The sequence below is a fragment of the Leptonychotes weddellii genome, chromosome 11 (assembly GCF_054177405.1).
Source record: "Leptonychotes weddellii isolate Sample4059 chromosome 11, ASM5417740v2, whole genome shotgun sequence".
NCBI lineage: Eukaryota > Metazoa > Chordata > Mammalia > Carnivora > Phocidae > Leptonychotes > Leptonychotes weddellii.
In genome coordinates, this window is record NC_138379.1 from 46,011,141 (window position 1) to 46,024,960 (window position 13,820).

The 13,820-nt window shown below is 52.3% G+C and overlaps 2 protein-coding genes across 3 annotated transcripts in view; one reads left to right on the plus strand and one right to left on the minus strand.

Moving 5' to 3' along the window:
• Window positions 1-1,160: 1,160 nt before the first annotated feature.
• ART5 (ADP-ribosyltransferase 5) lies at window positions 1,161-4,853 on the plus strand. 2 transcript variants are annotated; one of them, XM_031022083.2, is made up of 5 exons: window positions 1,161-1,662; window positions 1,850-2,063; window positions 3,023-3,752; window positions 4,345-4,377; window positions 4,466-4,853. In XM_031022083.2, the coding sequence occupies exons 2-5, from the start codon at window positions 2,007-2,009 to the stop codon at window positions 4,567-4,569; spliced, it is 924 nt and encodes a 307-aa protein (XP_030877943.2). In that variant the 5' UTR covers window positions 1,161-1,662; window positions 1,850-2,006; the 3' UTR covers window positions 4,570-4,853. The 2 variants fall into 2 exon arrangements, with proteins under 2 accessions (XP_030877943.2, XP_006750852.3); XM_006750789.3 differs by having other exon boundaries at window positions 1,165-1,662; window positions 4,463-4,853.
• Window positions 4,854-5,508: 655 nt separating this feature from the next.
• XNDC1N (XRCC1 N-terminal domain containing 1, N-terminal like) overlaps window positions 5,509-13,820 on the minus strand; it is a 39,628-nt gene continuing 31,316 nt past the window's right edge. The window contains 6 exon segments of the mRNA XM_081798767.1: window positions 5,509-5,720; window positions 5,723-5,899; window positions 6,763-6,892; window positions 9,815-9,893; window positions 10,006-10,127; window positions 10,672-10,864. Of these exon segments, the coding sequence (XP_081654893.1) occupies window positions 5,509-5,720; window positions 5,723-5,899; window positions 6,763-6,892; window positions 9,815-9,893; window positions 10,006-10,127; window positions 10,672-10,864 (913 nt within the window).

The window sequence follows — 13,820 nt, forward strand, 5'->3', positions numbered from 1 at the left end:
ATCCAGGCTAGAACAACTGTCTCCGCACTGGGTTTGGCCCTGTGCACAGCACCCCTGTCCTCAGTATCTTTTTACTTTGTGTTCCTTTTATGTGAGCATGGAGACTCACCTAACGTGCAAGGAGAAATTTTCCCAGATTCAGGAGGCTGGGTCTGGCCAGCCCTGATTTGCTCTGTGATCTTGGAGGATTTTCTGCCTCACTCAGGGCTCCCCGGCTCAGTGACGAAATTTGACTCCATCTCTTGGGGCCTTTCTTGGAGTTCCACATTTGGGGATGGGAGAAGCACTTCCATGTGAGGAGAGGACAAAGCCCTGATCCCAGTGGATCTGGTACCGGGGACTTGTTTTAGCAGGCCTGGCTCTCCCAGACCCTATCTTCTGTTCCAACAACTGCAGGTGCTCAGGGTCCTCCAGGGTGAGAGGCAGTCAGGATAAACAGGCAAGATGTGGTTTTTCACAGTAATGGTAAACAGTAGAGAAATGGATTTTCTAATCTAGGTGAGCTTCGGGATGGTCCATCTCATTGGAAGGGGACTAGAGTACTTGTATAGAGGCTGTGTTTGCCTGATTTTTTGGGATGACACTTGTCCCATCTCCCTCCCCACATTTCTCCAAGCCCAGACACACAGTTTGTCTTTTTTGGTCTGTAGGAAGGATTTTTGGAGAAAGCAGGATTCTAGAAGAAGGAAATTCTTTATTTTGGCTGGCAGCCTGCGGGAATGGGGCAGTGAGGATGGGGCTAAATGAATGAGCCAAACCAGGATGGAGGCCCTGAGGTAAGTCTAACCTTCTATGCCCACCTCAGCTCCAGCAAGCAGCAGGAAGTATCTCTTAAATCCTGACATTTGGGACCCCCAACTCCCCTGACCACTTTGGAAGTAACCCTCCAACCCCCAGGGCTCAGGCTGCCAGAAAGCTGTCCCCAGAGCTGCTTACTGATTTCTCAACTGGTCCCTTCTCCCATTACTTCTGATTGGGCATCCAAAACTCAGAGCCAGGTTATTTATAGACAGGCCCACAGCAGGGGAGGGGGAAAGCTAGTGTTTATAAACATGGGGTCACCTGGGTCTAAGAGGTCCAGAGAGAGAGGGGCTGTGGAGGGAGACGGGCTTGCCCCTGAGGATGGGAGACAGAGAGCTGGTCCAACCCTACTGAAGGGAAGGGGGCGGGTGGGTGCACTCAGATGCTGGATCACGCGTGCCCCAATGCGTGGGCCATATGCAAATTGCATGCAAATCAGCGAGCGCACCAGCAGAGAGTTCTTGGTGGGCGGGACTCTCGTGGGCCTCCCAGGTCTAGTGGTCTGAGAGTTGGGGGTCCGCCAGGTCGGGGCCCACCGGAGGGAGAGGCCAAGTCTCACAAGTCCCTCCCCCCAACCCTGGTCTCGTTCGGAGCCAAAGCGAATTCTGGAGAAAGAACTCGCAGTCCTAAGGAAGGGGAGGTACGCCCCTCGGCCCCTTCCCGCGCCACTCCCGCTTCCCCACCCCGTGTCCGTTGTTGCAGAAGAGAGGTGTCGGGTTACCGCCGCGGGGGCTATAGTTAGCCGCGGGACTTTGTTGATCGGCTAGACTCCCGGGACAGCGCAGCACCCGCCGGGACTTAAGCCCCCCGCCGGCCAGAGCGGTCAGTGTTCCTTCCCGCCGTCGTCCCTGAAACTTCCAGGTGGGTCCCTGGCTCTCCGCCCCCTCCCCTCTCCAGGCGGAGCCAAATGACGGCTCCGCCTTTACCATCGCAAGAAGGCCCCCGAGCAGAAGACGCGGAGCATGGGGGCTAGTGGGAATCTGGGGAGCGGAGCCCTGGGGTTGTGCGGGGTACACAATGAAATCTAAGGCCCCGCCCACTCCCTTAGGCCCGCCCTTGGCCCCGCCCACACCCGCTTGGGCCGGATCCTGGACGAGACCCTTCACACCCCAGAGGAAGGGACCCTGGTCTTTGTCTCCCAGCCCATCGCCAGTGCTGCCCTCTTCATCTGGACCTCGCCCTCCCTTGAGTCGCCCCCAGGAAGGATGCTAGCGGCTTTGCTGATGGCTCTCAGCTACCTCGGCCTCCATGCCCTCTGGCAGGTAACTGGGAGAACCTACTACTGCCACAAGGGGAACAGGTCAGGGGCAGACCCGGAAGAGGTGGACTGGGAGGCTGACTCCTCAAAAATCTTCCCCATGTACTCTTCTCTAGGATCCCAGTCCTCTTAATCCTCTTCTTCTCAGGAACCTCCATCCCTAGAGGGAGCCCCAGGTTCCTACTATCTCTCCCAGAACCTCCACCTCCATACACTGGTCCTCTTAGGATCTTCCTTCATATCGTTCCTCCCCACGTCCTGTCTGCCACCGCAGGCTCAGCCCAGGCAAACTGGCTTGGGCTACCTGTGTGCTGCCCTCCTGCAACCCCTCCCAGACCAGGGCTTGACCTCCTCCACCCCCCCCCACCGCATGTTTTGGAATATGGGCTTCTAAAGCAGGAGAGGACTCAGGAGTCTCAGAGATTACAGTGTCTTGGTGTGCTGGCATGAAGGGGGAAGAGAATCTAAGGATGGGGACCGGGTCAGGTCATCAGACATTGGCTGTATATTTGTATATCACCTGTATCCTGAGTCTTAGAGCCAGAACAGCGCTTGGAAGTCATCTAGCGCCATTTCCTACCAGGTGCAGAACTTCTCTAATGACAAAATGACCCCTTCACACTGTACGGAAGTGAAGATCTATATGCTGTCCTCACAATATCCCTGTGAGGTTGGAAGTATCCTCAGTTTATACGTGGAGAACCTGAAACTCAGAAAAGTTAAGAGACTAGCCCAAGATCCCACAGCTAGTAGGCGGGGAAGTCACGATTTGAACCCACGTCTGTCTCACTCCAGTGCTGTGCTATTTAAGCCCTTGAGCTCTTGCCAAGTCGCATACACTAGATATTTGCTCCTAGAAACGAGATACTGATGTTTCTGGACTGATCTGCCACCAGGGCCCCTGTCCAGTGCTCTGAACGTCTCCCCTTTCCTATGCGGCTCCTCTCTTTCCTACATTTGTAGGCTCAGGCTGTTCCCATCCTGCCCCTGGGCCTGGCTCCAGACACCTTCGACGATGCTTATGTGGGCTGTGCCGAGGAGATGGAAGAGAAGGCGGTCCCTCTGCTGAAGGAGGAGATGGCCCGCCACGCCCTGCTGCGAGAGTCCTGGGAGGCAGCCCGGGAGGCCTGGGAGCACAAGCGCCGAGGGCTCCCCCTGCCCCCTGGCTTCAAAGCGCAGCACGGAATCGCCGTCATGGTCTACACCAACTCATCTAACACTTTGTACTGGGAGCTGAACCAGGCGGTGCGGACCGGTGGCAGCTCCCAGGAGTTCTACATGAAGCACTTCCCCTTCAAGGCCCTGCATTTCTACCTCACCCGGGCCCTGCAGCTGCTGCAGGGCAGTGGGGGCTGCAGCAAGGGACCTGGAGAGGTGGTGTTCCGAGGCGTGGGCACCCTCCACTTTGAACCCAAGAGACTGGGGGACTCTGTCCGCTTGGGCCAGTTTGCTTCCAGCTCCCTGGATGAGGCAGTGGCCCGCAGATTTGGGAATGTCACCTTCTTCTCTCTAAGGACTTGCTTCGGGGCCCCTATCCAGGCCTTGTCTGTCTTTCCTGAGGAGCGTGAGGTGCTGATCCCCCCACATGAAGTCTTCTTGGTCACCAGGTTCTCCCAGGATGGAGCCCAGAGCCTGGTGACTCTCTGGAGCTATAATCAGACCTGCAGCCACTTTAACTGCGCCTATCTGGGTGGTGAGCCATGCATAAGGGAAGCAGGACCGGCAGGGTGGGGGAAATAAGCCAGGACGCCCCTTTGGGACACCGGCTTGGTTCATGGGGGAGTTGAGGGCTAGAAGTCAGCTGGAGTTGCTGTTCTCTGTGACAGGTTCAGCCAGCTCCTAGAAGGTCTTAGAAGTGTTTTCTGGAGCTATGAACATTCTCAAGTGATTCTGTGAATGCTCTCAAAATGTTCTATCCGCTGTACAGTCTAATTGACCACAAGAACCTGGTTGAGGTTGATAAGCAGAGGAAAGGGACAGGGGTGCTGCTTCAGATCTCAGGAGGCCCTGGGCTTAATGGGGTTGACAGGCCGTGTATATGGTGTTCCTAAGTGCTGAGGCAGGGACAGATGGAGGAGCAGCAGGGGCCAGGCCGGGAGCGGTGATGGATCAGCAATCTGGGGAGATTTCCCAGGGGCAGGAAGAGGAAAGAAAGCCAGAAGTCAGCGTTTAGAAGGGAAGTTGGATTGAGAAGGGGAATGGCCCACGCCAGGGCCTGGTGGGAAGGGAAGCTTGGGGTGTGAGGACCTATCCACGCGGAAGGCTCACAGTGCCGTCTGTTGCAGGGGAGAAGAGACGCGGCTGTGTGTCTGTACAAGGTGAGTAGCCCGCTGCCCCCTCCCTCAGCTGCTTCAATGCCCCCCAGCCCTGCTGACCCCTCACCTTCTTCTCTTCTCTCTCCAGCAGGAGGGCAGCCAGATTCTACCCCCAAGGGGGACTTCTCTCTGCTTTCCTGGAAGACCCTGCTCTTTGCCCCTGGGGGCTTCCAGCTCTCAGGAGCTGGGCCCTGAAAGCCCACTGTCTGCCACTAGGAGTCCTAGGAACTCATGATCTTCCATTGAAGAAGGGGGCTTCGAATGGCCTCGAAGCGGGAACGTGGTTTCGGACCCAGCCCTAGCAGCCATTTCCCCAGGGATGGGGACCTACCCAGCCATCTCCCCTCCCAACCAGGATGTGGGGGGATCTGAGGCCCTGGCAGGATGGAGGGAGCCCTGCTATGTGGTAGGGATTCCCCGGGACAAGCAAGGGTGGTACTATGAGGGCCACTCAATTAAACAGTATTGCAGTGTGGTGACATCACATTTCCTGACTGGTTTATTCCATGAGACTAGACCATCTACCCTGCTCTGGCCTTGTGAGACTCAAAGACTGAGGGACTAAAAGGATGACTTCTTGATCACTCCTAGACATGGTCCCCTGTGCAGACCCCTGTCACAAACCAGAACTTGCAAACCCAGGAGCTTTAACAGCCAGAGATTCCTCACAACCTCCCTGAAGGAAGGAAGGAAGGAAGGAAAGAAGGAAGGAAGGGGGACAGATGGATTCACTGGCCCATTTGTCAGATGAGGAATGCAAAGCCAAGGAAGGAAGCAACTTGCTCAAGGTCAAAGTGTTAGTATTGAAACCAGGTTCCCTTCTTCCCAGTCCAGAACTCTTTCCTTGAAAGATTTGAAAGAACTCAAAGTAGGAGCCTAAGCCCCAGACACCTGGGACCCCACAGCAAGACATTTCTCTCTGTCCTGCTCCCACAGGAGTCCATTTCAAGGGTGAGGGGAGGGAAATCTCGAAACCTGAAGAGACAGAGGTTCTTACACACTCTGGAGGCATCTGACATCCAGAACAGAAACTTTATTGAGGCAAGTAAAGCAGCAGAGTCTTCTAAATGACACTTACCCTCACCCATCTAGGTGGCTCTACCTAGCAACAGAAGAAGGGACCCTCCCACTTTATCAGGACCCCCCCTTGATCCCCAAATCTTTCTCCTGGGGCAAGTCCCCTGCTGTCTCTGATTCTTGCTCCCTGTGCACTAACACGTGAGCTGGGGAGGAAGGGCCAGACTCTCCAGAAGCTGGAGTCCTAGACCCTCCAGCATCCTTAAGCCCAGTTTCTGAAGGTATCTGGGTCCCCACAATCCCTGGCACTGTCAGCTCTGGGGTTTCAGGGATGGGGGGCCCAGATTCTGGAAGCTGTTATGCACTCGGGTGATATAGCGACTGAGGATGCGGGCACCTTCGGGTGTTCGGGGTGTCCCTCCCTCTGCCAGAGTCCTCTGCACACCAGCCACCTCGCTTTGTAGGCGAGACACAGTCTTGGTCAGCTCCGTCAGTCTGTTGCCCAGGTCTGGGGTTTGGGGGAAGTTGTTGATGGGGAGATCTCTCAGAAGATGAGCCTGCCCTGAACCACTTCTCCCCTCACAACAGAACCCCAGGGGACATCATGCCTATGGGTCCTGAGGGAGTAGAACTGGAGACAGTGAGAGACTGGTTCGCAGGCTGGGGGTCAGGAGCAGGCAGAGTCTGGGGCAGATGAATCTGAATGGGACTCAGATGGTCATGGGTTTAGAAGATACAAAGAAGGAAAGTTTTGTGGGCCAGAGAAGGGCTCAGGAGTCACAGGGATGGGCAAGTTTTTAGTGGGTAGAGATTTGGTCTCTGCCCTTGTCAGCCCTGTTCCCGTCTACCCATCCTCAGGGCCCAGCTGGAATTACACCTCTGCTTTCTCCAATTTCTGGTCCTCTATCCTACCTTTCCACCAGCCTCTCAAAATAATAGGTTCTCTATCTCCCTTGGGCTCCCATTGCAATTTGGTTCTCTCCTAACTAAGCCCTATCTGCCTACAAAGATGGTTTCTCTGTCTCACCAGACAGAAAGTTTCCCCCTCCCCGCCCCGTGTCTCTGCTCTACACATTCCCCCTCCCTCAAAGATAAGGCTGGAACAAAGGGGACGTGGTGATGAATGTTGATTGAATGAGTGAATTAGAGACTGAGTGAATGAACGAAAAATGAGTTAAGTGAGTGAGCCAATGGGTAAGAGAGTGAATGAGTCAACGAACACAGGGATGAAGGATTGAATGAAATGAGTGCAATAAATATCTGAATGGCTCAGAGTCATTGAGGAGGAAGGCCACACTGCAGGGTGCAAGCCTGGTGTGTGGTATTTATTCCCACAATGCAACGGGGAAGGCTTGGGGGTGAGCCACTAACCTTTCTGCCTGGTCTCCTCAAACTCCCGCTGGGCTGTCTCTATGTAGCGCTGTACCAGGGCCTTGATGACTCAGAGGCGGTAGGATCCGTTCTCTCCTTCCCCAGGCCCTGCCCCTGCCCCGGGATTGGCCTGGGATGGGAAGACCAGAGGGTGAGAGAGACTCTACCCACCCCGGCCATCCTGTAATCATTGTGTCCTCCCCCAGATGATAAAGGATGGAGGCCAAGTCTGCAGACGTTTCTGTCCTGGAGGCCACATAGCTAGACCCTGGTGCAGTCCTGGAAGGCAGAAGGAGGCCGAAGCTGAGCAAAGGCTGAGTGGAAGAGAGCTGGGGTGGGCGGGCGAGGGGTGGAGGGTGGTGCAGAGGGAGGTGGGGGGCAGAGACAAAAATGTTGAGTCAGGCACAGTTGAGTTCTCTCTCCTGCCACCAACCCTACCTTGGTTTTCTTGAGTTAGTCCAGGTTAAGCCTGCCCTTCAAACGCTGCAGAGGGGGAAAGTAGGGGATGTGGGGAGGCATCTGCATGGAAATCATCATGTGAATTGGAATGATTGATTTGGGGTCCAGGTATAGGCCCCGCAACAGTACCAAGAGGGCAAGCAGGACATACGGATGGGGCAGACAGTGGAGAGAGAACAGAGGTGTAGCAGGCAAAGGGCTAGACTGAGAAGCTTTGGCCCAAATCCCAGCTCAGTCACTTAGCAGCTCTGCGCCTCAGGCGAGTTATTCAATTTCTTCAGGCCTGAGAGTCTCCAAATTGAAGACAGAAGCGGTAGTAATGCCTACGTCTCAGGTCAATACTTCCCTGGCAGAGAGTAGGGGCTCTCTAAATGCTTAGGAAAGAATTACTTTTATCTTCTCTCTAAATATTTTATAGTTAGCATATTTACTCATAAAAAAAAAACCAAAGCATTTTATTAAATATTCTCAGGGGAAAGATGGGATTGACCAAGCTGGGGCAGGCAGAAGTATGAGAGAGAATGATAGGCCTTTTACAGCTACAGAGTATATAAAGCATTTTCCTTGTATAAAATAAGGAATAAGAACTTAGGGAGGCCGTTTCCTGAGGATGCAGGACAGGGGGGAAGGGACATCTAATTGGATCAGAAGACACTAGCGAGGTGGGGGCAGCTGGGAGAAGGGTGGGACTCCAGTGGGCAAGATCCCAGCCAGCTAGTGTGGGGGGATCCGGCTGGACACAGTGGCTCTGCCCATCCAGGACTGGGCACAGGCCCCGAGAATTGGGCACAACCTCAGTTGAAGAAGCGGAGTCTCATCCTAGGGTAGAGCAGCCCTGACAGATGGTCTGCACATAGGCATCCGGCAGCCTGGACAGGAACAGGAAGTGACTGGGGGAAAAGGGTGGTAATTCCAGAATTTGGAGGCAGAGGTCCATTAGGGTGAAGGAGGTGTCCACATGGGATCGCCCAGAGCCAGGGAGTGGGGGGAATCCCGGGCGTTTTAGTGTCTGGTAAGCGTCCTGTTTTCCCCATGCTGAGCCCATGCAGTTTCCTGTGCCGAGAACTCCCCTCTCCACTATCTGCCCACCAACCTCCTGTTTACCCTTCAGGGTTCTGTTCTGCTCTCAAGGGCTCTGGGAAGCTCCCTGGTTCCTGAGTCTGGATCCGGGGCCTGTCCTCTGTGCTCCAGGAGCGCGCTGTGCTTCTCTCTACTGTGGGCTTGTCCCGGGCAATTACCGTCCGTTTCCTTCTGCTACGCTAGACTGGCAGCACCCAGAGGGACCACCGTTCTGCAGATCTTTATTTCCAGTAGAAGTGTTGGTAAGTGTTTGTTGAACAAACTATGGACCAATCAGGGGATCCAGGGACCTCAGAGCTCCAGAGTTGGCCTATGGCCCCCAAAGAGCTGGCCTGGAGTCCCTGGCTTAGAGAGATCCTCAGGTAACATGTTTTAAAGGGAACAGATAGGACCCCCTATGGACCTGGCCTTAACGCTGGTCTGAAATAGGCTGGGGCTCCCACTCCAAGCCTGGGTCAGGGAACAGATAGCGAGAGATAAGGGAGCCAGCCCTTTAGAGGCTCGGCCTCCTCTCTCAGGCCTCTATCAGCTGGTTAATCTCCCAGTTTGTGGGGCATTTTCCCTTGGTTTCTTTTTTTTTTTTTTTTTTTAAGATTTTATTTATTTATTTGAGAGAGAGAATGAGATAGAGAGATCATGAGGGTCAGAGGGAGAAGCAGACTCCCCGCCGAGCAGGGAGCCCGATGTGGGACTCGATCCCGGGACCCCAGGATCATGACCTGAGCCGAAGGCAGTCGCTTAACCAACTGAGCCACCCAGGCGCCTTTTCCCTTGGTTTCTTAATTTTTTTTTTTTTTTTTAAATGTTCAACTCTTTCTTGGCTCAGTTTAGGGCAAAGAAGTTTGTCTGAAGTCTGGAGCTTTTTTTTTTTTTTTATAAAAAAATTTATAAAATTTATTTTATTTTTCTTTTTTATTGTATAAAAAATTTGTGTAATAATAGTGATAAAAATATAATACTGAGGGGCACCTGGGTGGCTCAGTCAGTTAAGCGTCTGCCTTCGGCTCAGGTCATGATCCTGGGGTCCTGGGATCGAGCCCCACATCGGGCTCCCTGCTCAGCGGGAAACCAGCTTCTCCCTCTCCTCCCCACTCTGCTCTCTCTGTCTTTCTCTCAAATAAATAAATAAAAATCTTTAAAAAAGCTTTAAAAAATAATACTGAAAAGGATTGCTTGGGGGAGTAGGGGTTTCCTGATGCTTCTATGGCTCAGCGGGGGCTGGAGCAGCTACGTAAGGCTGCAGGACAGGTCTGAGCCAAATAGGGTGCCCATGGCTTGGGAGCAGGGCGGTATGGATTTCTGTTTAAGCCGGGTGACCCACAGTTGGAAATCTAGGAAACATCCAGAGCCAGGAACAGGGAAGGGCAGCCAGGTGCGAGAGGAGGATGTGGGAAATGGCTTTGTGGGGAACATACCAGAAAGACAAAGGGTGTGCAGACAAACAGGCGGTGTAGACAATACAGTTGGAGGCCCGGCGTGACAAAGCCCAACGACAAGCAGAGGACATACTCACGTAGGTAGGGACTGGCCGATAGTCTGGCTTCTTGGTTTGGCAGCAGGAACAGCAACAGCAGATGAAGCGGAAAATTCTCCTGAGGGATTCGGAGGGGCTGGAAAGCGGTTAGGCAGGGGAGGGGTCTAGGGAGCTGGGCGGGGGCGGCTGGGTGCTTGGGAGGCAGGGAGTGAGAGCTCTGAGGGTATCACCTGAGCAGGTAGCAGAGGGCCTTGGGGGAGGGCAGGATGTTGAAGGGCACAGGCAGCGTCAGGCGCTCCCGGAAGTAGGACAGGTGAGCGTGGAGCGAGTGGACCTCCACATCCGTGTCATCCTGCGGCCAGGAGGCAGGGGCTCTGCAAGGGCCACTTTGGTACCCAGCCCTCCTGCCCGCCCCGTCTGCCCCCAGCTCCCCTGGTCTCCACGCCTCTTCTTCTGCAGTGTGCCCACCGCTGTCTTCTCCCCATTCCCATCTATCACCACATTCTCCTGCCTGGCTCCCCGTTCCCTCTCTTCCTCCCCATTGTCTTTCATCCTCTGACATCCAATTCCTGCCCAGGCTCTTCTCCAGCCACAAACCCTAGCCCCTCCATCTTCCCTGTCCCTTCTCGTGTTCCCATCTACTTTTCCACAATGCACCCTTCCTCCCAACCAAGAAGGAGAAAGAGCACCAGACTTGGGTCTGGAGAAACGAGTAGCCATTACTAAGACCTCATTTTGAAGATGAAGAAAATGAGGCCTGGAAAGGAACCCTTGCCCCAAACCACAAAACAAGAGCAGAGGCCGAGTGGGAACCCAAGTGTTTCGACTTCTTGCATTCTTTTCCTCTCCATCCCTGGGTCCCTTCTTCTCCCTGGCCTCAGCTGGCCCCGGCTCACCTCAATCTTCTGGAAGGAGTTGGTAATCATGGCAATGAGCATGTTGAGCAGCACAATGACCATGACGATGGTAAAGATGCCGTAGAGGGCCCGGCCCACGAATTCAGGCACCAGAAACTGAGGCATGTCTACGACGCTGTGCTCCTCCATACCAAACATGGTCTAGAACAGAAATTGGAATGTCTCGTTGAAACTGGCATGCAGGGCCGAGCAAAGGATAGGATGTGAGGGGTGGGAGGAGAGCCTGAGTGCCACCCAGACACACTCCTCCTCACCCTCCAGGACTCAGCCAAGGGCGTTCTGATTCCATGAAGCCCTTTGGACCATCCTGGCCCATACTGACTCTTGTTATTTCTGAGCTCACACTCATTTTTTCAGTAAACCAATATTTACTGAGCATATAGTAGGGCCAAAGGTGCTAAGGATGTAGCCTTGAGGAAGTGGGGGCATGAAGACCAGTTAAGAAACTTGTCGTGGTTGGGGTGCCTGGGTGGCTCAGGCAGTTGGGCATCTGACTCTTGATTTCAGCTCAGGTCATGATCTCGGAGTTGTGGGATCAAGCCCTGTGTGGGGCTCTGTGCTGAGCATGGAGCCTGCTTGGGATTCTCTCTCTCCCTCTTTCTCTGCACCCTCCCCCAGCTTGTGCATGCTGTCTCTTTCTCTGTAAAAAAGAAGAAAGAAAGAAAGAAAGAAAGAAAGAAAGAAAGAAAGAAAGAAAGAAAGAAAGAAAGAAAGAAAGAGAAAGAAAAAAAGAAAGAAAGGAAGGAAGGAAGAAAAAGAGAAGAAAGAAAAGAAACAAAGAAACAAAGAAAAGAAACTTGTCATGGTCTGGGTGAGATGGGATGGTGATTTGGACCACAGCAGCGGCAACTCCAGTGCCGCCTCTTCCAGGAAGCCCCTCTGAACTCCCTTCTCTACCCCCAGTGGAATGTGCATATCTGTTAGTCCCTCACAGACCCGACTACATTCTCCCTCCTCTTGCATTAATTTGTGAATCTGTCTTACTCCATCCATCTCAGCGCCAGTTCAGGCCTTGATTCCTGCAACCGCCCCTGCGGCTGGTCTCGGCTTCAGTCTCTTGTTATTCCATCCTCCACGTGGCATCCAAGGTGTTCTTTCTAATAGCTGATCGGAGGTATTGTACTTCTGCTTGTCAAACTTTAAACGCTCCTAATTGCTCTCAGTCCAGATGCCTACCATGCAGCCTCCCTGAGACGGTTAGCAGAAATGTCTTTGACTGAATTAGGTGTCACCCATGAATAAACAGCATGGGAGGGCTCATGTTGTCTGTGCCACCGTGCAGTGACCGGTGGCACCAGGACCCACGAAGCAGACTGGCATGAATGGTTGCTGCCCCTGGTGTTAAGATTCATGGTTGAAACTGTGCAAGCTCAGTTCCTTTAAGCTAGCATCCTGAACATGGGATGTGAACAAAGGTTCTTAGTAAGAGAACTGGTCTGAATAAAGCCTCCATTTACACTGGAACCAATGACAAAGCCTTGACCAATATCCACAGGCCCTAGCGTGGCTCCTTCGGCATCATCAATAAAACCATCCCATAATTGCACTCATGAAGAATTTATAATGGAATCATTGCTTGAAAGGCCACCGGGAGCAACCTGGCTGGCCTGAGAAAGCCCAAGCTTCTCAGGAGGACATTCATGAGCTCCGTGACCTGGGGCTCTACCCTCTCCAGCTTCCTCTCTCTCAGGATTGCCTCCACATGCCAACCGTGGAAGACATCTTGCAATTCTTCAACCAGATGCCCCAGCTTTTCCCTTTCTGCCCAGGATGCCCTGCACCTTCTCTGAAGCCCATAATCCTTAGAGGTGGAGTCAGGATACTCCCTTTTCTATGAAATCTTTCCTGATTACCCAAGGCAGAGGAAGGGGCTTTCCCCTCTGGGGATCCTCAACATAAGCCCTCCTTCCTCACAGCACTTAGTGCCCCAGATTGAGCTTATTTGTGCACACTGGTTATCTTCGTCATGAGACTGGGTCTGGTTCACTCCCTCTGTCTCTGCTTCCAGTGCTGGGGACAGGACTTACTATGAAGAAGGTGTCAGTAATTGGGTGTGAACTCAATAACAATAACAAAAAGCCCACCACAACTGAATGACAAGGTGAATGGGCATAAAATGTGGGCAAATGAACGAATGGACAATGAGTGAGTGAATAAACAAATACAAGAATAATTGGCCATATTTGGGAAGAACTGAGCATCAAAAAGAATAATGAACTGTAATGGATTCTTAAAAAAAAGTCTTTGTGTCCTTAGTGACTTTCAGAAAAGAAGAGAGCACTTCTTTATAGAAGGACGCCACAAATAAATGTAGAAAGAACAGCATTAGAAGATCACCAAGATTCATCTAGGGATGCTAAAGCCACAGAGTCAAAGTTGCGAGGGAACAGGTTAGTCACACGGTCTCCACATATCTTTCTGTTGCTAAAAGAGCATCCTTAGTAACTTTGCAGTGAAGAGGTTTGCTAGGCCAGTAGGCCTAAAAATGGGCTACACTGACATCTTCTGTCTCCTGATGTGATGCAGTGGAAAACCCACATCATCAACTAGGTTGTATTCTGTCAAAATTGCTTAACTTGAATCTTACCACAGGAACTAGTCTGATAAATCCCAACTATGGAACACTCGCTACAATATACCTTGATCTGTTCTTAAAAAAAGTTCATTTGTCATGAAAGACAAAGAAAAGGTAGAGGGTATGTTGCAGATTAAAGGAGACTAAAGAGGTAATGACAACAAAATGTAACACATGACTCCAGATCGGATTTCAGATTTTTAAAAAGCTAGAAAGACTTTTTCCTGGCAGGGGGATATGGGGGTGCACTGGGAAAATTTGAGTAAGAACTGTACAGTAAATAATAATTTGGGATCAATATCAAATTATTTGTTTATTTTTAAATTTTTTTGAAAGTAAGCTCTATGCCCAATGTGGGGTTTGAACTCATGACCCTGGGAGAAAGAATCACGTGGGATGTAGAGCCTACTTGAAAAAGAAAGAAAGAAAGAAAGAAAAATAAATTAAAAAATTTAAGATTTTATTTATTTGAGAGAGAGAGAGAGAAAGCACGTGCGAGCACATGAGCGGGGGAGGGGCAGGGGGAGAGGGAGAAGCAGGCCCCCAGCTGATC